Source organism: Myripristis murdjan, chromosome 12, assembly GCF_902150065.1.
Source record: "Myripristis murdjan chromosome 12, fMyrMur1.1, whole genome shotgun sequence".
Classification (NCBI taxonomy): domain Eukaryota; kingdom Metazoa; phylum Chordata; class Actinopteri; order Holocentriformes; family Holocentridae; genus Myripristis; species Myripristis murdjan.
The window spans coordinates 16,194,452-16,212,363 of record NC_043991.1 but is presented as its reverse complement, the minus strand read 5'-3'; the positions used below and the strand labels follow the sequence as shown (position 1 = coordinate 16,212,363).

The 17,912-nt window shown below is 39.9% G+C and overlaps 1 protein-coding gene across 1 annotated transcript; it reads left to right on the top strand.

Moving 5' to 3' along the window:
* Positions 1-2,606: 2,606 nt before the first annotated feature.
* Positions 2,607-11,801, top strand: dolpp1 (dolichyldiphosphatase 1). The gene is made up of 8 exons (XM_030065142.1): positions 2,607-2,748; positions 3,934-4,034; positions 4,474-4,558; positions 4,803-4,902; positions 5,917-6,015; positions 8,655-8,783; positions 8,947-9,036; positions 10,330-11,801. The coding sequence occupies exons 1-8, from the start codon at positions 2,673-2,675 to the stop codon at positions 10,364-10,366; spliced, it is 717 nt and encodes a 238-aa protein (XP_029921002.1). The 5' UTR covers positions 2,607-2,672; the 3' UTR covers positions 10,367-11,801.
* The last annotated feature ends 6,111 nt before the right edge of the window (positions 11,802-17,912 follow it).

Genomic DNA, 17,912 nt, shown 5'->3' with positions numbered 1-17,912 from the left:
TAAATCTAGAAGTGAATCTAAAATGGAGAAATCATTGCCAGGTCCTGTTTGGGACTCTGAGTCAAATGTGTCACCTGGTTTAGGGCAGTAACCTTTTCCACCTTAGGTCTAATTTTTACTGTAATGCAGCAGGGACATGCATCATTTCCCCAAGATGTGAGAAAAATAGTTATGTGTAAGTGTCAGACATATTATGATAAGCAAACAAATAATGTACCATTGGGCAAAATCCAACATGTAAACAAGCATTCGAGTGGCCTCTGTGGTCAAAAAGTGCAATTATCAAAATGCCACCGTGGATCAGTGAGAGACACACCATGCCCTTAAGTTTCAAGAAAATGAGATCAGCAGCATCCAGGATATTTTGTGTAACCAGTGGTGGACAAAGTACACAACCTTGAGTCAAAGTACAGATACCCCTGGCCAAGTAGTACTGCACTACAAGTGAAAGCTGTTAAGTCAAAGTTTTATTTGAGAAAAAGGACTGGAGGACTTTCTCTTAAAAACACTTGAGCATTCAAAAATAATTTTTTCAATATTAACACATTTACTGCATTGTTTTTCACAATGCACAGAACCTGCTAACTCCACCACTGAATAATAATGAATGCACCGACTTGCTTGTAGACCCACTCTGCTACACAAATGTACTAATCACCGCCAAGTCACAAAATCGAATGGATGCTGCTATTTTTTGTCCTGTTAGGAACACAGTGTGAGGCCAATTGCTTTTTAGAAAACAAAAAGCTGATTTGAAAGGAATGCTTAAAAATGAAGACAACCTTCATGGAAATGTAGTGGAGCCAAAAGTCAGAAGTTTCTCAAAAAGCAAATACTCAAGTAAAGTACAGATATTTGAAAAATGTACTTTGCTGCTGTCCACTACTGTGTGCAACATATTTAATTTAACTAGTATTTCATTACCCTTACCCTTACCTTTAGTCCCCCTACAACCCTGATTAGGAACATGTAAGTAATAAGCAACAAATATTGAAAACGGATGGATGGCCGTGCAAATAGAACAAATATTCTAAAAATAATTTCTTTAATAGCCTAACTTTGGAGCAATGACATATTTGATACCAGTACCGTAATTTTGCGCCTGTCACAGCCTCTTTGTTAAAATGTAGATCCAGTATTTTTCAACCTAGTCTGTATTAAAATATTGACACCCATCATTTATAATGACACAGAGCACAACCTCACTGCTTAGCTTAGTGGTTTAGTGACAAGAAACTTCATTTTTTTGCTGCTTGTTCAAGGTAGAGTCCAACAACACATTCATTTCACAAAAAAAGAAAAACATTGCTAGCACATTGGCATTTCTCTCTTGTAACATTCACTGTGGTGTTCCCCACTGAAGAAAATTTATGAACTGTCACTGTGGAAGCAATGTTGTTGCAGGCCGAAAATTTTACAGATTTACCAAAAGTAGCAGCAGTAATTTATTTTCCAGGGCATTTTTTTCTTGCATATTCATGGGGCGTTCAGCCAAGCTGGGCTCCTGGTAGACCATGGGGTGCTAAGGACAAAAATCTTATTTTTTTTTAGGTTTTCTGACTTTCATTGTTATTGTACGACAGTGTATGCAGTGTAACTGATCATTAGAAATTATTTTGTAATTACCAATGAGAAAGTAATAAAGATGACAGCCAACAGAGGCCTGTCTGCTGGCTGTTGCTGCCACTTTCCCTGAATGCTCATCCTTCTCTCTCTTACCAGAAATGTCATGGTGCAGAAACACAATCTACAGTTTGTAAAGCAAAACTTAAATTACAACATACACGTTTTTCTTTTTTTGTGTATTGCTTCATTAGGTTGCCTCTTGATATAGGTCGATTGTTATGATGTTTTTGCTGGATGCTGTATTTCGTGTTTGATTATTTATTACATAAAATATTTCTATGCAGCCTACTTCTATGTTGTGCTGCTGTGCGAAAAGCACTTATAAAATTGACAAATATTATCTAAATATATATAAATATATTATCAAATATTATCTAAAAAAAGCACACTCAAAAAAAAAAACAGATTTGCTGATAATCATGGTTCAAGGATTTTACTGCAAACTTAATACATGCTCTTAACAAAACACAGTTTGTTATGCAGTATACAATATTATACGCAGTGTTATATACAATATTAGCAATACAAAAAAATGTAGTTCCCTCAACCTTCTGTGGGTGGACGCACTCCACACTTGTGCAGTTTTTAATGTGGCAGAAATTTCAGAGGAGAAGAAGTGACCCTGACAGATAATCCAAAAGGAGTCTGTGGTCTGTTCCCTGGGCATCACCTAAACGCAACACCAGATCAGAAAATAAGGCTTACAGATGTCAATGGAAATGCAACCACTGATTCCAGTCGAGTAACCCAGAAGCTAATACATTTCCAAATGGCGAGCATCTGATAAAACAAATAAAACAGTGATTGTCTCGGCCTGCCCTCTGAATAAGTGCATGCTGGCTGTCTGACTGAGTCCTGGCTTTCTTGTGTTATTGTTCATTCAGTAGTTCTTCTCTATGAGCAGCGCATCTCATTAGCCGCCTCGGCCTGTGATTGGCTGACGGCGCCGCTGCCGGAGCGTGTCTCGCAGAAAGAGCTCGGCCCTCCATTGGTGTAGCACTTGTCTTGGGCGTTTCATTGTGCTAGCCCGGTTGTGTCCGGGTAAGATGGCGTTGGAAGAGCAGTGCTCGGCACCACCTCGATGGCGGTCAATATCCCTAACACACGTAGAGTTCCCTGAGGGTGAGTAAACCCAGCAGCTTTCTCTGTAACCACGGCGGCCGCACCAATAACCGTCTGTTTCACCATCTTTACAGCGTGTGTTTGCTCGCTACTCAATGAACACGGCCGTCGGTGATATTGCCAAATAATGAGATGCAGCAGAATCCCTAGCACAGCAGGGAATGTAACCCGGACTGCTAAATTGTGAGACTGGAGCGCATGCGCAGTTGGGAGAAAGTCCACAATGATGGCTAGAGCCAGCTAGCTAACCAGCTAGCTTAACATCGGCACTGACAATTTGTCTCCGGGCTCAGTGGTTTCCCAGTTTGGTGGAGAGATACGCAACACGCAACGGAATTTAAGCTTCCACGATGTGAAAATGTTTTTTTTTAAGTGCATTAAAAACAGCCTACCGCGTTTAAAGGGAGCGTAAAGCTGGAAGTAACGTAGTAGTTTCTTGGCCTGACACTAATTTCTAGCCGAAGCCACAGTGCACCTAGGAGGGTCTGAATTAGATCAAGTACTGTGGTCTGTCAGGAAACCACTGCCTGCTGCCTTCACCTAAACCTGAACAGTTTACTGTAAATTAATATAATCGCCACTGGTCTGTAACACCCCATTTCTCTTTGGGGTCAGCTGCACCCCCTATTCAGTGTTATACATCTCTCAATACGAGATTAACATTGTTTTTTGCCTCGTATTTAATGACCTTTTCTAATTTAAAGGGGACAACGGGGTGAACATGGACATCAACATTGTACACGCATATGTTTTAGTTGTTTTGGAAGACACTGAGGAACTGTAGCATGCCATTTATCACTGTCAAAAAACTTCCCTCAGCTTTAGGACCATAACATAACTGCATCAGCCCAGTTCATATGAGATTTGGGAGGGAAAAGCATGATTCCCACATAAACTATGATGTATTGGGGTGATGTGTTTAATTTAAAGAGCTATTTAGGTAGTAATTGAGACATATAAAGTGTCTGACATAAACTTGGGTAACAGTTTTTATTGTAATCATTTTCTGGAGGTCTAAAATAATGGGGTCAAATTGACCCTGACTGATTTAAAAAAAAAGTTAGTAAATTTAAAGGTGACAGGAGGGCTCAGTGTTACTCCCTCCTCCAAAAGGTGATATTTTTACCTTTTTCATGTGGGTTTATAATATATCTTAACTAAAGCATTGTGTCACTCTGTTTTTAGATGACCTAACAGGAGAAGTACTGGCCTACATCAGTCTCCTACCCATAGCAATTCTTGTGGGTTTTGTTACGCTCATAGTATTCAAACGGGAACTGCACACGGTGAGTTATGTGCATGCTCTGTGACTTGGATTAGAGCTGCACGATGTGGACAAAATGTCATACCTCTAGCATAACAATACCAAATGAATGTAGAAAAAGCAATTACCTTACAAAGTATTTTATTAATCAGAACAGAGCAGTCATTGTCTTAGGCTAACCCTAACTCTAAATTTGATGTAGTCCGTATCACTGTCTTCTGAGATATTAATATGTGCTTCATATCTAGATAATGATATAGTAATGATATATCGTTCAGCAATACCTTAGGTGGTCAGATATTGCATCACCACAGAATCAGGCTCCATCTTGATGGTCAGATGTTAATAATTTCTGTTTATCTGACAGCCTGAAGGATAATATCGAGTGGGCTAGATTTTGTGTACGGTCTTTATATTGTTTTGGATAGAGATGATAAATTAATATTGACCTACTTGTGCAGATTTCATTCTTTGGGGGGCTCATCCTGAATGAGGGGGTGAACTGGCTGCTGAAGCACATTCTTAGAGAGCCACGCCCCTGTGCAGGTAAATAAAATGCATGTGTGTGTGTGTGTGTGTGTGTGTGTGTGTGTGTGTGTGTGTGTGTGTGTTGGAGGATGGGGGTAAGAGGCTAAATTCATCCTAGACTTGTGAGCCTGGGAATTAAATACTCCAAGTTACAAGTTTATATGAATAACACAAGAAAAACTATATTGCTATAAATTAACTACATGTTCTGTGTTTGATCTCTGTCTTACTCTGCTAATATGACACTACTGTGTTTTTGCAGGGGCTCATACAACCCTGAACACAGAGTATGGGATGCCCTCCAGCCATTCCCAGCTTATCTGGTTCTTTGTTGTTTACTTCTTTCTGTTCCTTTATTTAAGGTGAGTTTCACTCTTCTTTTACTTTGGGGCAGTTTAAGGGGCGGAGGCATTGAGCAGTAACAGTAGAAGCATACCGACTGCTCGCTAAAGTCTATAGGGCTCCATGACGAAGCTCAGTTGTTGAACGTGATCACGTGTGTAATCCTGTGTTAATAGTTATGATTTTTAATTTTAGGCTTAGTTACGATCCATAAAGTTTGTTTCAAGGCAAAAGGCCACCTTTCACACATTGACCACAACGGTGTTACATCACAAATAACAATGGAGCATAAACATCACATATACAGCTTCCAGCAATATTGTTGAAACATAGATCTTATCTATTTCAAAGCAACAAATGAGCATTTCTTTCTGTTATTAATATTCTGTCTAACATCACTGCAGAATCAGAATCACAATCAGAAAGATCCTTATTGCCAAGTAAGTTTGCACAAGCAAGGAATTTGACTTGGAGTTAAGGTGCTTCTCATCAATAAATAACAACACACAATAAAAAGGATCTGGAAAAATAAAATTAATACGCTCCCAATACACTCCTCCAGAAACCTTCTGGACTCAAGGATGATATTGAAATATTAAAGGTGCATTATAAAAAAAACTGAGGGCTGATTGAAGCAAAGACCATTCAGTAAATGACCAAAAAATGGAATAAATAATAATTTATCAGTGAGCCAGGTCAACAATGAGAACCTTGTAGACTCAACCATCAAATATCAGGCTTACTCTGTTATGTTTTGAAATTTAAGTCAAAATTATCCTGACCTTTGGCACCTTTGCAAGAGCGCCAAGTTGGTGTTCAAGGTTCATCATGTAGAGACTCATTATCACTGGTGATTTAAATGTTTCATGTGTGTTTTTATTTTCTTAAACTCACTGTACACCTTGAGTTGTAATCTCATGAATTTTCATGTAATTTTATGACGTTTTGAAATGGCCTGTCTCCTGTTGTCAAGATGGTGTCACTCAAACATCACACGAAATGCATTTTGAACTCCCTTTGCCCTCTGTGTTTAGAATGCATCAGACGAACAATGCTCGATGTGTGGACCTGCTGTGGAGACACATACTGTCCATCATCCTGTTGGGCATGGCCTTATCAGTCTCATACAGCAGGTAAGGAAGTGATTCCCTGTCATCTCCCATCGTTAAATAAATAAATAAATAAATAAAAAATAAAGTCATTAAATCTGAGGTGAGCTTTTCAGATTCCATCGGTGTGCTGTACTTTCTCCAGTATTCCAGAAATGTGAAATAGTCTTAAATCAGGTTTCCTTTGATGAAGCTGAATGAAGATAAGTCCTCTTACGCAATCAAAGGTGGGGAAAGCACTCCGCATGCAAGCACACACAGAGTATGACATCTGGATTTTTAGAAAAACAGGCATTGTTAGGCTGCACTCAACTCATTCGACAGGAGAGCGTAAGAGCCTGCCCACATGCAGGGAGCTGATGCTTTATGAACATTAAACATTTGCTCACCTCTGCCATCAGCCACAGTTTTGTGCTTGACAGCTTGGGGTTGTAATAAATCTTGTTAATTTTGATTTGCGGTATCTGTGGGTTGTAAAAATTATTTCATGGTGGACGTAAGCTATAAGTGAAGTATTAGTGTGTGTGTGTGTGGTAGGTAAATGAAGTGGGTTTTAAGTATTTTTCCCAGCATTACTCTGTTGTTTCCAAATTTTGACATGCGACCTATTTTTCACTTTGCCTCCTGTTTTCCATGAGAGATTCTTTAAATGTGAAATTTTGTGGAAAGGAGGGAAAAACAGGATGATTATTTTATTAATGACTTCAGATGACAGACAGGGTGTAGGTGAGACTACCTGTGCATTTAGACCTTTTACTGCATTCATCGAAAAGTGTTGCTCATGTCTCTAGTAGTCTCTTGTCTCCTGGAGCCTGTCGCTTGCAGGCGTGTGTGTGTGTGTGTGTGTGTGTGTGTGTGTGTGTGTGTGTGTGTGTGTGTGTGGTGTGTGTGTGTGTGTGTGTGTGTGTGTGTGTGTGTGTGTGTGTGTGTGTGTGTGTGTGTGTGTGTGTGTGTGTGTGTGTGTGGTGTGTGTGTGTGTGTGTGTGTGTGTGTGTAACCCACATTTCCATATCCAAGTCCGTGTGGGTAATGTTCTGAGGTTGTACAGCTTTTTATCTTAAAACATAGCTGACATTACTTCATTGCCACACAGCAGATAGCCAGCTGGACCTAGCAAGTCAATTTAGCAATGTGTTTAACAGTAGATGGCTTGTGCTAGCATGGTAGTAAGTCCTCGAATATTTACGAATCATAGCACATTCGCATAAAGTTGAGCACTTTCTAACTTTCCCCCGTCACCTCGCTTGGAGTCACTTTGCTGCTGTGCGTCACTGTCGCTGGTGTGCTCTAGTGTCACCAGCTACCACTGGAAATATTGACTTACTGTCATGTTTGTGGCTTTTGTGATGCTATACCTGAACACACAGACCAGGTGATGTTTTGTAACCATTCAATGAGTCACTGTCGAACACATGTTTAAATGATGGCAAACATGGTTTCACACTCAACCAGGGATGTGGCAGAGTGTAAATCAACCTAGACTTTGTTTTCCTACCTTTTTTTCCCCTTAAATTATTTAGGTAATTTCATAGGGTACATTATACTGCTCAGAAACAGTTATGTAAGGTATGTAGAGGATTGGGTCTTATAATGGGAAACACATGAAGGCTTTCTTGAAAATCCTACTCATTTTGTTCATATTGTTGGATGTTGACTGAGAATCAACTGTAGAAGCTAGGTTGTCCACCAGCTCATTTACCACTACATTTTTGTTGCCCTGAATACTAATAATGTTTTTTGGCAAGGATTGTAGATCAGGGCTCAAGACTGACTTTTTCCACCACTGTCCTGGGATCGTCCTGAAAACCTTTGAGAATCCTCTCAAAGTGAAAGCTGGACATCCCAAATTTTAAATGCGGGTGTGATTCTTGTCATAAGTTAAACCCTTAGAATTAAACACCAACCAAATGAACAATGAAACATCAAAGATGCAGGTCAAAAAAGCAATGCGATTTACATGGGTGGTTGTGAGTATGGGTGAAGGTTGGGGGAGTACCAGCAAGAACCTCAGTCTGCTTGCACCACGGGGGTCAAGCTGTGGGTGCAGAGCTAGTAACTGTGGCTGGTAGCTTCTAGTCTCTTCCCCTTTTTGATGGCCATCCCTCCTGTTTGGTGATTGAGTGTGAAAGAAAAAAAAAACAAACAAACATCAATGTCAGATGAGGGAAAACAACAATTGAGGTGTGTGAGTTTAGGTGGGTTTAATCTCTGCTGCTTCTCTGTATCTAATGGTTCTAGTGTTGTCTTGTATATATTACATAAAATTGACGCCATTGCCTCAGTGAATCAGTTCCAGCAATGAAGTCGGAGTCGACTTTAGAAAAGTCTTACACCCCTATGTGGTCTCATACATTGCAGTGATTAATATTTTAATTTGTCCCTACCTCACACGTTTTCTCATTGTGATGAGCTGTCAGTGAAGCAGGCACTAACCAATGATGAATGAGAAATTAGCTCAGTCTGTATCATATGAGAGTTGAAAAGCAAGTTGTTGTTTTTTTTAAACCCCTTCCTCGTCAGGTAGAGGATTTCTGTTAGGGGGGATCTCTCAAACATATTTTTTTAACGTCTTAGGACTTTGCTAGTCTTGAGTCCTGCAGATGCAGTTTGACAAATGGTTTGAGAGATGTGTTTGCTTTAACATGAATTTGTCTCTTCCTCAGGGTCTACCTGTTGTATCACACCTGGAGTCAGGTTTTCTACGGTGGCGTGGCTGGTAGTACTATTGGGATAATCTGGTTCTTCTTCACACAAGAGGTGCTGACACCATTATTCCCCAAGATAGCAGCATGGTAAGGACTGGTGTAAAGTCACATTCTCAGTGTGCTCTCAAATCCCAGCTTTACTCTTTTGTCACTGGTAAAGTTAAAACGTTTAGTGACTGAATGGGAAAAAAAGAATTATCCTCATGCTTTCCCTTATTTTGTCCTGTCATTTTCCTTTTGCAACTGTTAGGCCAATATCTGAGTACTTTCTGGTGCGAGACACAAGCCTAATCCCCAACATCCTGTGGTTTGAGTATACAGTGACCAGATCAGAGGCAAGGTAAGATACTGTTTGGGTGGGTGCAGGTGGGGTTAAGCAGGGCTGTTACATCACACACTAAACCACATCTGTCACTGTTTAATCTGTCCCCCATGATTGAAGATTGTTGAAGGGAATATGGATTAGGCTCCACGCATCAGTCATATGTGATTTCTGAGACTCTGCTGGTGTGTTTGGGACAAAACCTGAGGCCTGTGCAATATGTTTTAAATCTCATATCCCACTATAGGGCATTTTATATCCTGATAATGATACATATCATGTTACAGCACATTTTCTTAAAGTTACCCGAATAGTTAATTTAAAATGACCACATTTGATTATTTTTCTCATTTAAATTGGAAGTTTGCACAAATTTTCAATTAAGCAGTAACAAATATTTTTGCGTAAAATTTCACAAGCCCATATAAAACACAGGTGTAATGATGGAAGGAGTCTATCTCTGTCCATGCTTCCTGATGTTTTTATTTTTTTTTCCCCCATGCAACAACAGTGCTGTGAATACACAGTATGGAGAGACATTTCCTCAGTCAGTTACTCAGGCCATTTACTTGTGTGTGAAAACACAGTGACAGGCTCACTCACCTCTCCAAAACTGTAACTGCACATAGGGCGATGTGAGACCGCTTACGTCAGCTAGAGTCGTCTGCACTCCTCTGTGTTTTGTGCCAGATGATGAAGACAGTGTGACGCCGGTTTTCATGTCTCGTCAACCGGCTGAAACTGAAGAGGTTTGTGTATCTGTTGTGATGTTGCCAGCTCATATCCAAAGACTACAAGATGTCACCAAAGTCATGGTGAAAAATAAATCAAACCATTGCTTTGGAGTGAAAGTTTTGTTTCACTGAATCTAGCCATAAGTTGCTGTTTTTATCTGAGCTTCATTAGTGCACTTGATAAAATCCTGACACTGCTGTGCGGTGTTTAGTGATCAGTGAAGGGTGAAACTCTGATGGTCTACTCTACACAGTGTGAGCGTTTGTTCACAGTGCAGCTGCAGCAACACTTCCACACAGGATTTAGCTTAAGTGGTGTTAATGCATATGTGGAATAAAAACAATTCAACCTCTACAAAATGAGTTTGATTGCCCCGCAATGGCACCACCAACAGGCCAAAAAGTTCCCAGGTTTCACTCAGCAAGTCTCTCAGATCACACATACAAAAAAATAAAAATAGTTGCACCCGAGGTGACTTGCACCAGTCGTGGGGGACGCCATGATCACTGCTGACCTGTTCTGTTTCCGCTTGTTGCGTCTGCTTGCATGTTCAGAATTATTTTTCTCTCATTGCAGGAACAGACAACGAAAGCTGGGAACAAAACTTCAGTGATCTATACAGTTCTTTTTGTGAAACTGAGTTTAGGACCACACACACATGTACACACACAAATGCTCACTCGAAAAACACTGGAGAACCATCTTTTGGACTGACGTGGTTGCAAGGAGTTAAGGGCAAAACCGTTTACAGGTGGCGAAAGAGTGCCTGGACCTGGCCCGGAGCCTACAGCCTGAGCAAGTCCGTCCACACGCCTCTCCTTCTTGTACAGCTTGCCCAAATGCTCTCCAATGCATGCAAGACTGTGCAAGAGGCATACTATTTAATGATAGATTAATATATATTTTAACTGTAAACGCACGCTGACAGTAATGGTGTACTGTAAGAGATTCAAGGAGCCAAATAAGGAGGCTTTGGTCAAGTTTTCAGACAAATTGGTGGGTATCATTACAGCATGTATTTAGTGATTCCTTTTTTAAATACTCTGATGGATAGCTGGTGGGTATCGCAGTAGGGGTAAGAGTGGTTGGTTGAAGCTAGTCAGACTGGGGAGGGGGTTTGGTTATGGCTAGGATGGGGTAAGTGGATTTAACCGTTTTTCATTGTTATATAATAGAAAACGAACAATTTCTAAAATTGGTTATAATGTAAGATAAATGAAAATTTGCACTTTGTGAAATTTACAACTTAAGAAAAAAAACTAATACTAGCTACATGTTGAGACCGCCCTCTTTTCCCTAATCAATCTTCCTTCTGTGTCTATGACTGTCAGTCCTAATATATTAGATTCCAAAGCTGATTTGCAAGCAGTGTAAATTTAATATACCATCTGTACTATTGAGCATCAAGGTTGTGGGTTCTGTTCATACGGGACAGTGAACTGCAACACAGTTCAGTTTCAGTTGTCATTTTTCTTTGTCGTTCCACTCAAAATGGACTGAGATGGTGTTTTCTTAATGCCTCACATACAGTAGCAGCCTGGGAACAGCATTCTGGGAAACTTTTTTTTTGTTGTTGATTCATTTTCTTATCTTGTTTTCTGCTGCTGCAGAGAACAGTTTTCTTTTCACCTGCATTTCCAAGATAACATTCCATATCGTTTAGTGAGAAAGCATACAATATGACTGCTGAGGGGATTTTTTTTTGTTTTTGTTTTTTGTTTTGTTTTGGACAAAAAGCCTCAGGTCAGTCGTAGCATGTGATTACGCTTTATTCCTCACAACCAGGGCAGCTAATGTTCAGAGCTGTCAAATGGAGATCTAAAGCTGATTTGAAACTGTCATATCATTAGCTCCACAAAGGGAAATAGTTCTCTTAGAATTTGATTTTTTTTTTCCATGTGTAACCCATATCAGGCTGAATAAAAAAACAATGTGTTTATGTACAAAAGAGGTGGTTCACGTCTCATACTTAAAATATGGTGACAACATAAAACATTGTGCATACATTTCTATGGTTTTTGCATTAAAGGTCGTGGTGCATGACGATATTACATGTTCTCTTCCTTTTAAGAGGCCAAAATGAAACTATAAATGAATGAAATGAACTTCTTCCACCCCTGGCGTTTCCCCAGTCCTGTTTAAGTTCATGCACCATCTGCCTGATGGTGGTTGGACGCAGCACACTTTTCCAGAGCAGTGTTGTCCCAGGAAAAAAAAAAAGGCCCCGGTTATTTGCCCCGCTGTCTTGTCATTCATGGAAGCGCCGTGACAAAGACTCCATTCACTGTCTGTGCACAAAGAGGGGAGGGCGGAGGAGGCCGAGCGGCGCTGGGAAACACCAAAAACTCCTACTAATAGTCAGTCTTAGTCGGTTAACAATAAAGAAGCGTAAAACCATGCCGTCGCCGGGAATTAAATTAGGAGGCCTCCTCTATTTTGCAGAAATAACGAGTTTGCAAACTTAGAATGAAAGGATGAATCCACTAACTACATTTGTTGGGAGAATAAAACAAACTGCAGTCCAGTTCATGTCCAAGCCTTCTGAACGCTGCATTCCCTTGTATAGGCTAATTTAAAAACTAAAACTTAAGAAAAGTCTACTCTGCTTTTCTTTCTTTTTTTCCTGAATGCAAAAGGCAACATCTGCCTTATTTGGCCGACCCTCTTAATTTTTGATTCTTGCACCTCAGTCTGTCCTCAGGCACCATCCGGCTTCACTGAGTTGTCTATATATGGACACCAAATGTAAAATCTGGAGTGACGGGTGAAAGCAGGTGACCAGGGTTAATGAGATTATCGCGCTGAATTCCAATGGATGAAGCCCACCGCCCCTCCAGGAGGCGCAACAGTGATTTCAACTGCCTCGCGCTGCAGTACACAGACAGCAAAGCTTTGAGGTGACGGACAGCTCCATCTAGTGGCCACTTGGAGCATTACAGTTGTGGGCAACAGCTCCACTAAATGAATCATTTGGCTGAGCCACCAGCAACACTGGAAGATAACTACAAATACTTAGGCACAGTTTTGAATCATTAGCACTTTAATAACTCCATTTTGTGTGTCTTAATACTTCCCTATATTCCAGACAGAAACGATGGAGGAAATTTATCTGAAGGCTACAGATCATAGATACTTAATAGATGCTCAGTTTAATCTACTCAGCAGTATATGGAGTAGTGAAACCTAGTGCCATCTGGACCATGTACAGCATTAAAAAATTTCCCAATCGTGAATGCCTGTAATGAATTATTACTTTTACTTTTGATACCTTCAGTTTATTGTCCTGCTAATGTGTCTATACTTGAGTAAAAATTTTACCCCCCCCCCCCCCCCCCCCCCCCCCCCCCCCCCCATGGTGCTGCTACTTTTTCCATCAGCAGTACAGAATAGACATGATTGATATGTGCTGTGTTTGACTTATCATGTTGTCACTGATTTATGATTCTTTTTTTTTTTTTTTTTTTTTTTTAATATATTTAGATAGCCAACCTTTGTTTTCCATCATCTTATTGTTTTGTTAACATATCTGATTTGCATTGTAGCTATAGCATTAAACAATAACTTGAGTAACTGGAGTAAGACAAACTGTTCTTTTTAACTTCCCAAGTAACAAGTTTGAGTGTGTTGGTGTTGGGGATATGGCTAAAAATGACATAGTTTTAATTTATTATAGTAACGTGGGGACAAATCTATCTGATCATTCACTCGTAGCTGTTACTCTAAACACTCTGTACCTTTCTCAAACTAGTCTGTTCCTGGTGTGGTTTGTATGATGGACATATTGTATTGTTTTTGTTCTTTTAGCTATTATTGGCACACAGTCCTTCTGCCGGTGGACCTCCAAGATGGCACCCACTGAGATTGCTGTGAGGTTTCAAAGCTTCCATGTTCATTTACAGAGCCTCAGGATCACATGGAGCTCACAACACGACACCCAATCATTTGCTTTTGGTCTCCACATCAATAAGGGTGTAGGATGGCTGACTGCTGTGGTTTAAAATAAACTTTTCAGCAGTTCAAAAACAGAAGCAGCTAAACTACAACATAGGCTAGGATTTTTGAAGTCTTAACAGAGATGCAGCCTTTCAGACAGACACAAAAAATAATTGGTTTCAGAATGCTCCAGAACATTACACTTATTGGTTCCTTGGTCCAGGGGTTTTCAAAGTCTGAGATGGTGGGCCTCCCCCCAGACAAAGCTTAGAAAAAGGTGACCCCCCCTTTGCTTGGCTCAATTACTGAATGTGTGCAGAGGCATGTAGCAGCTGCTTGATCCCACACACATCCAACCATTGAGCTAAAACAGCCTAATTTGCAATTAAACAATAATTCTCAGTTTAATAATGCATGTCTATGTCATAGGCTATTTCAGATAAAAAAAAAATAATGTCAGAATAATCATGATACTTAACTAAGTAGATTGAAAATGTAAAACAGACTCAAATCTGCACAGTCAGGATGCCACCAGGCTCTTAAGGTGCTTGAACCAAACAGTCATCACCATTGTTGTTGTCTCAAAAAAATCATAATTTACTGAGCTGCGACCATCTCATTAAATTTACACACACTTGTCTTGCCTATAATTGTCTTGTCTGTATTCTGCATGGCTTAGTTCCTGTCCCTTAGTGTTTTTACAAAACAGAAAACAACTGATGAGACAGTAGGTCTGTAACACGAGGGGATTGTATAATACCTGTGAGGAGGAATGCATTTGGGCAGTCATCTTCTTTAGTGAGAGCAGCTCGCACTTGGAACAGTCTGCCAACACTTATCAGAGACTGTGACACATGACATGTATTGTTCATTTAAAATTAATTTAAAATCATGGTTAAAAGGCATTCTAGTGTGTGATCATACTCTGTGAATTATTCAAAGAACCTGAAGTGTGCTTTGTTTTATGTGCTGTGCAGAAGACACTATATTGATGTTGGACTGCTGTTCAAGACGACAACACAATTAAATTACAGTGGCATTCAATTTAAAGCATTATTAGAGCAATTAAAACAATTAAGAAATCAAAAAAGGAAGAGCATGTTTAGGGGTGGTGGTGTGTGGGGCTCCAGGCCTTATTCAGCACTTTGACAGCTCTGGAGAACAAGCTGTTTTTCAGTGTTGTGTGTGCAGGTATTGTCCTTTATGTCCTGTTTGAAGAGGTGGTGGGCTGGGTCACGGATGATGTTGGAGGCCCTGCTCAGATAGTGGGCCTGGTAGATGTTCACAACTGCTGGCAACTGTGTCCCAGTGATGTTTTGGGCTATCTGGATGACCTTCTGCAGAGCTTCCTGGCATTCCTAGCATTGCACACTATAAAGTAGCACGTCACGTTTCTGCAGCAGCCTGGCTCTCCTCAGCTTCTGTAGAAACAAGAGGCATTGCTGTGCCTTCCTGATGACAGTGGAGGTGCAGACTCTCTCCACAGCCTCACCATCAGTGAACACCGGGCCGGGATCTCTTCTCCTTGTCTTCCAAAAGTCCACCACAGTCTTTTTGCTCCAGGCTGTCAGGTTTCACACCTCGTCCCTGTGTGCTGTGACTCCTTGTTGTTAGAGATCAGGCCCATGACTGTATTGTTGTCCTCATTTCAATGGATTTTATTTGTTGTTGTGCTCTACTATATGAAGAGTATGGCTGTTCCTGTATTTTATGAGTATCTATCTTTCTTTTACAGCATGTTCGCTTTGTGCACACTTGGGCACTGCACATGCATGTATGTAAATAACTAGAGGGATTAACTCGCAGCTCAGCCAAACAGCAGTTAGTGATGTGGCAGCATCAGAGCTGTGGACTTTGAGGTCCTCTGTTTACACTCAGTTTGTGTTTGATCCTGGCTGTTTTTCAGCCACAAGGCAGCAGGAATCCTCCGCTCGGTGGCTTTTATACCCGCTGGTGACAGCTGAGGGAACACGAGGGGAGGAAGGATGCGAGGAACGATGCCGAGTTGAGAGATGTTTTCTGTTGGACAGGGAATGTGGCTATTTGATCTTAGCTAATCTGCATGATGAAACAGTTGATAGTTGTTACTGTTATTGGATGTTAGTAATATGCTGGCTGATGTTTGCTGGCCCATATGGCCTGGTAACTTTCTCTGTGTAGGTGTGATATTTTTCACTGAAAAAATCAAAGGCAGGAGAAAGCTAAATTTTTCAGTTAATAATGATTACAGTGAGCTGATCATTTATTGTCCCTTTTCTTTTTGCTGGACAACAGCTGACTGGCCCCTGGGATGCCTTCTATGGGCCAATTTTAAAATACTTTTGCAAAACTGGTTCAGTGTCTACTGAAATTATGTAATTTTGTGATGAAAAAAGGTTTGTTTGATTTGAATGATTTTGTTCTTTAAAGCTCCTTTAGTCATCACCTGCAATTATATGTATGGTTATTATTATTTATTAAATATGTGCTGTTTGCCCTTCTGTGTCAGAATCTACTCCTGTATGTGTGCCGTGATGGCACCAAGGACTAATGGGAGAGAAAAAAAGACATAGTGAGGCAGCAGAGTGCAAAAGTGTGATGTTGCCCTTTATGAGACTAACACACACATGCACACACATGCGCACAAACACACATTAATCATAAACAAGACTTAGAAGAAAAATAGTGCTGAATGCAGGCCTAAAATGTCCACCATTTATTACCTACCAAGGATATGGGGTATATTTTTTAAGGTCTATGCATACATTATATACCATGTACATATTCTGTGTTCAGCGAGTCATTGGGCAGCTGAATAACTGATGGATTATCCTGAGATACTGCAGCTCTAATGAATTGTGAAATATGCAGACCTGTAACACCCTGGCCTGACTTAACCTTTAGCTCTCACAGCAGCAAACCCTCTTTTCTAGCATTACTTTTTCTGCTGATGGATATTTTTCATGTTTTGAGGAATTATGGAGAGATGAGCAAATCGGTAATTCAACTGAGGGTCTTCCATTCATCTTCATCAATAATTGCTAATTTTTTTTGGATGTAAAGCCTTGATGACTGACCCTAATACTCTTGTCTTCTGTTTCTTGCTCTTTTTTCATTTTATTTTTCCTCTGTTGGTCTTTCTGCCATTTAAATCAGGTTTAGTCTTGCTAAGGTGTTTGTTCTTGGTTTTATGAATGAAGAAGAAGAAGAGCCTCACAGAGCTGAAAAGTTCACCACAATGTCAAGGTTTCAACTCAGAAGGTTCTTCAAGGGGACAAATGACTTGTGCATGCCTGTTTTAGTGAGCCAAGGACTCTCTCTTCTACTATGCAGATCCATTGTGCCTGTAGACAGATGCACAATAATGTGCAGTACATCTTAATATGTATCTCGATAATTTGTTGTTCATTTGAAAGGTCACCATCACAGAAAGCATCGAGTCCACTGTTTGTGAAAAAGCAGAAACAATAGTAGAGACGTTTGCAATTTTATATGGAGAAGCAGCTTTTTGTTCTTATGCCCCAAATATTTGAAACAAACAGCCATCACAAACAAGACAACCAGCCTCTGCCGATAGTTTCAAAAAAAAAACTTTTTTAAAAACTATTTTATGATCTCCCTTTCAATTAATTCTACCTCTTTTATGTTATAACATCATTGTTGTTATTTCATATTTTTTATATTTCTTACTGTTTTATACCGTTTGTACTTGTTTTATACTTTTTTTTATTATCTTAGGGCTGGGAGGTTTGACCATCTTAATTTATTTTATTACTTCATCCTAATATCCTATTTGTCCTAATCTTGTCCTATCCTATTCTTTTTAGGATTTTATTATTTCATTTCCTTTGCTTTTTTAATGCATGTGTTACTGTTTTCTATTGTAAATCATCATCATCATCATCATCATCATCATTTATTGATTTATTTATTTAGTATTAGATAAAAGGGGAGCCATAAACATCAGGTCTGGAAATATTATAACAATATTTTTTACAATCAGTCGGTGAGTTGTAGTATGCAAATGTTCAACCTGTACCTGTGCCTGTGTTGCTGACTACTAGTCGGCTGAGCTCCGCAGACTAGATGGGTTAAAATAATCTAGAAGGCTGAAAAAATAGGCCTATTAAAAAAAAAAAAAAAAAAAAAAAAACATCGTGGGTCATGCATCATGCACATTCACGACTGCCTTTCTGCATATTTCAGCATGGTGGTGCAACATTTTTATTAATATGTAGTATTCATGA

Excerpts from the sequence above, each read along its gene's own strand:
- dolpp1 (XM_030065142.1), top strand. The coding sequence starts at position 2,673 with ATGGCGTTGGAAGAGCAGTGCTCGGCACCACCTCGATGGCGGTCAATA. Across the intron at positions 4,559-4,802 it reads AGAGCCACGCCCCTGTGCAG|GGGCTCATACAACCCTGAAC; the intron begins GTAAATAAAATG and ends GTGTTTTTGCAG. Across the intron at positions 6,016-8,654 it reads TTATCAGTCTCATACAGCAG|GGTCTACCTGTTGTATCACA; the intron begins GTAAGGAAGTGA and ends TCTCTTCCTCAG.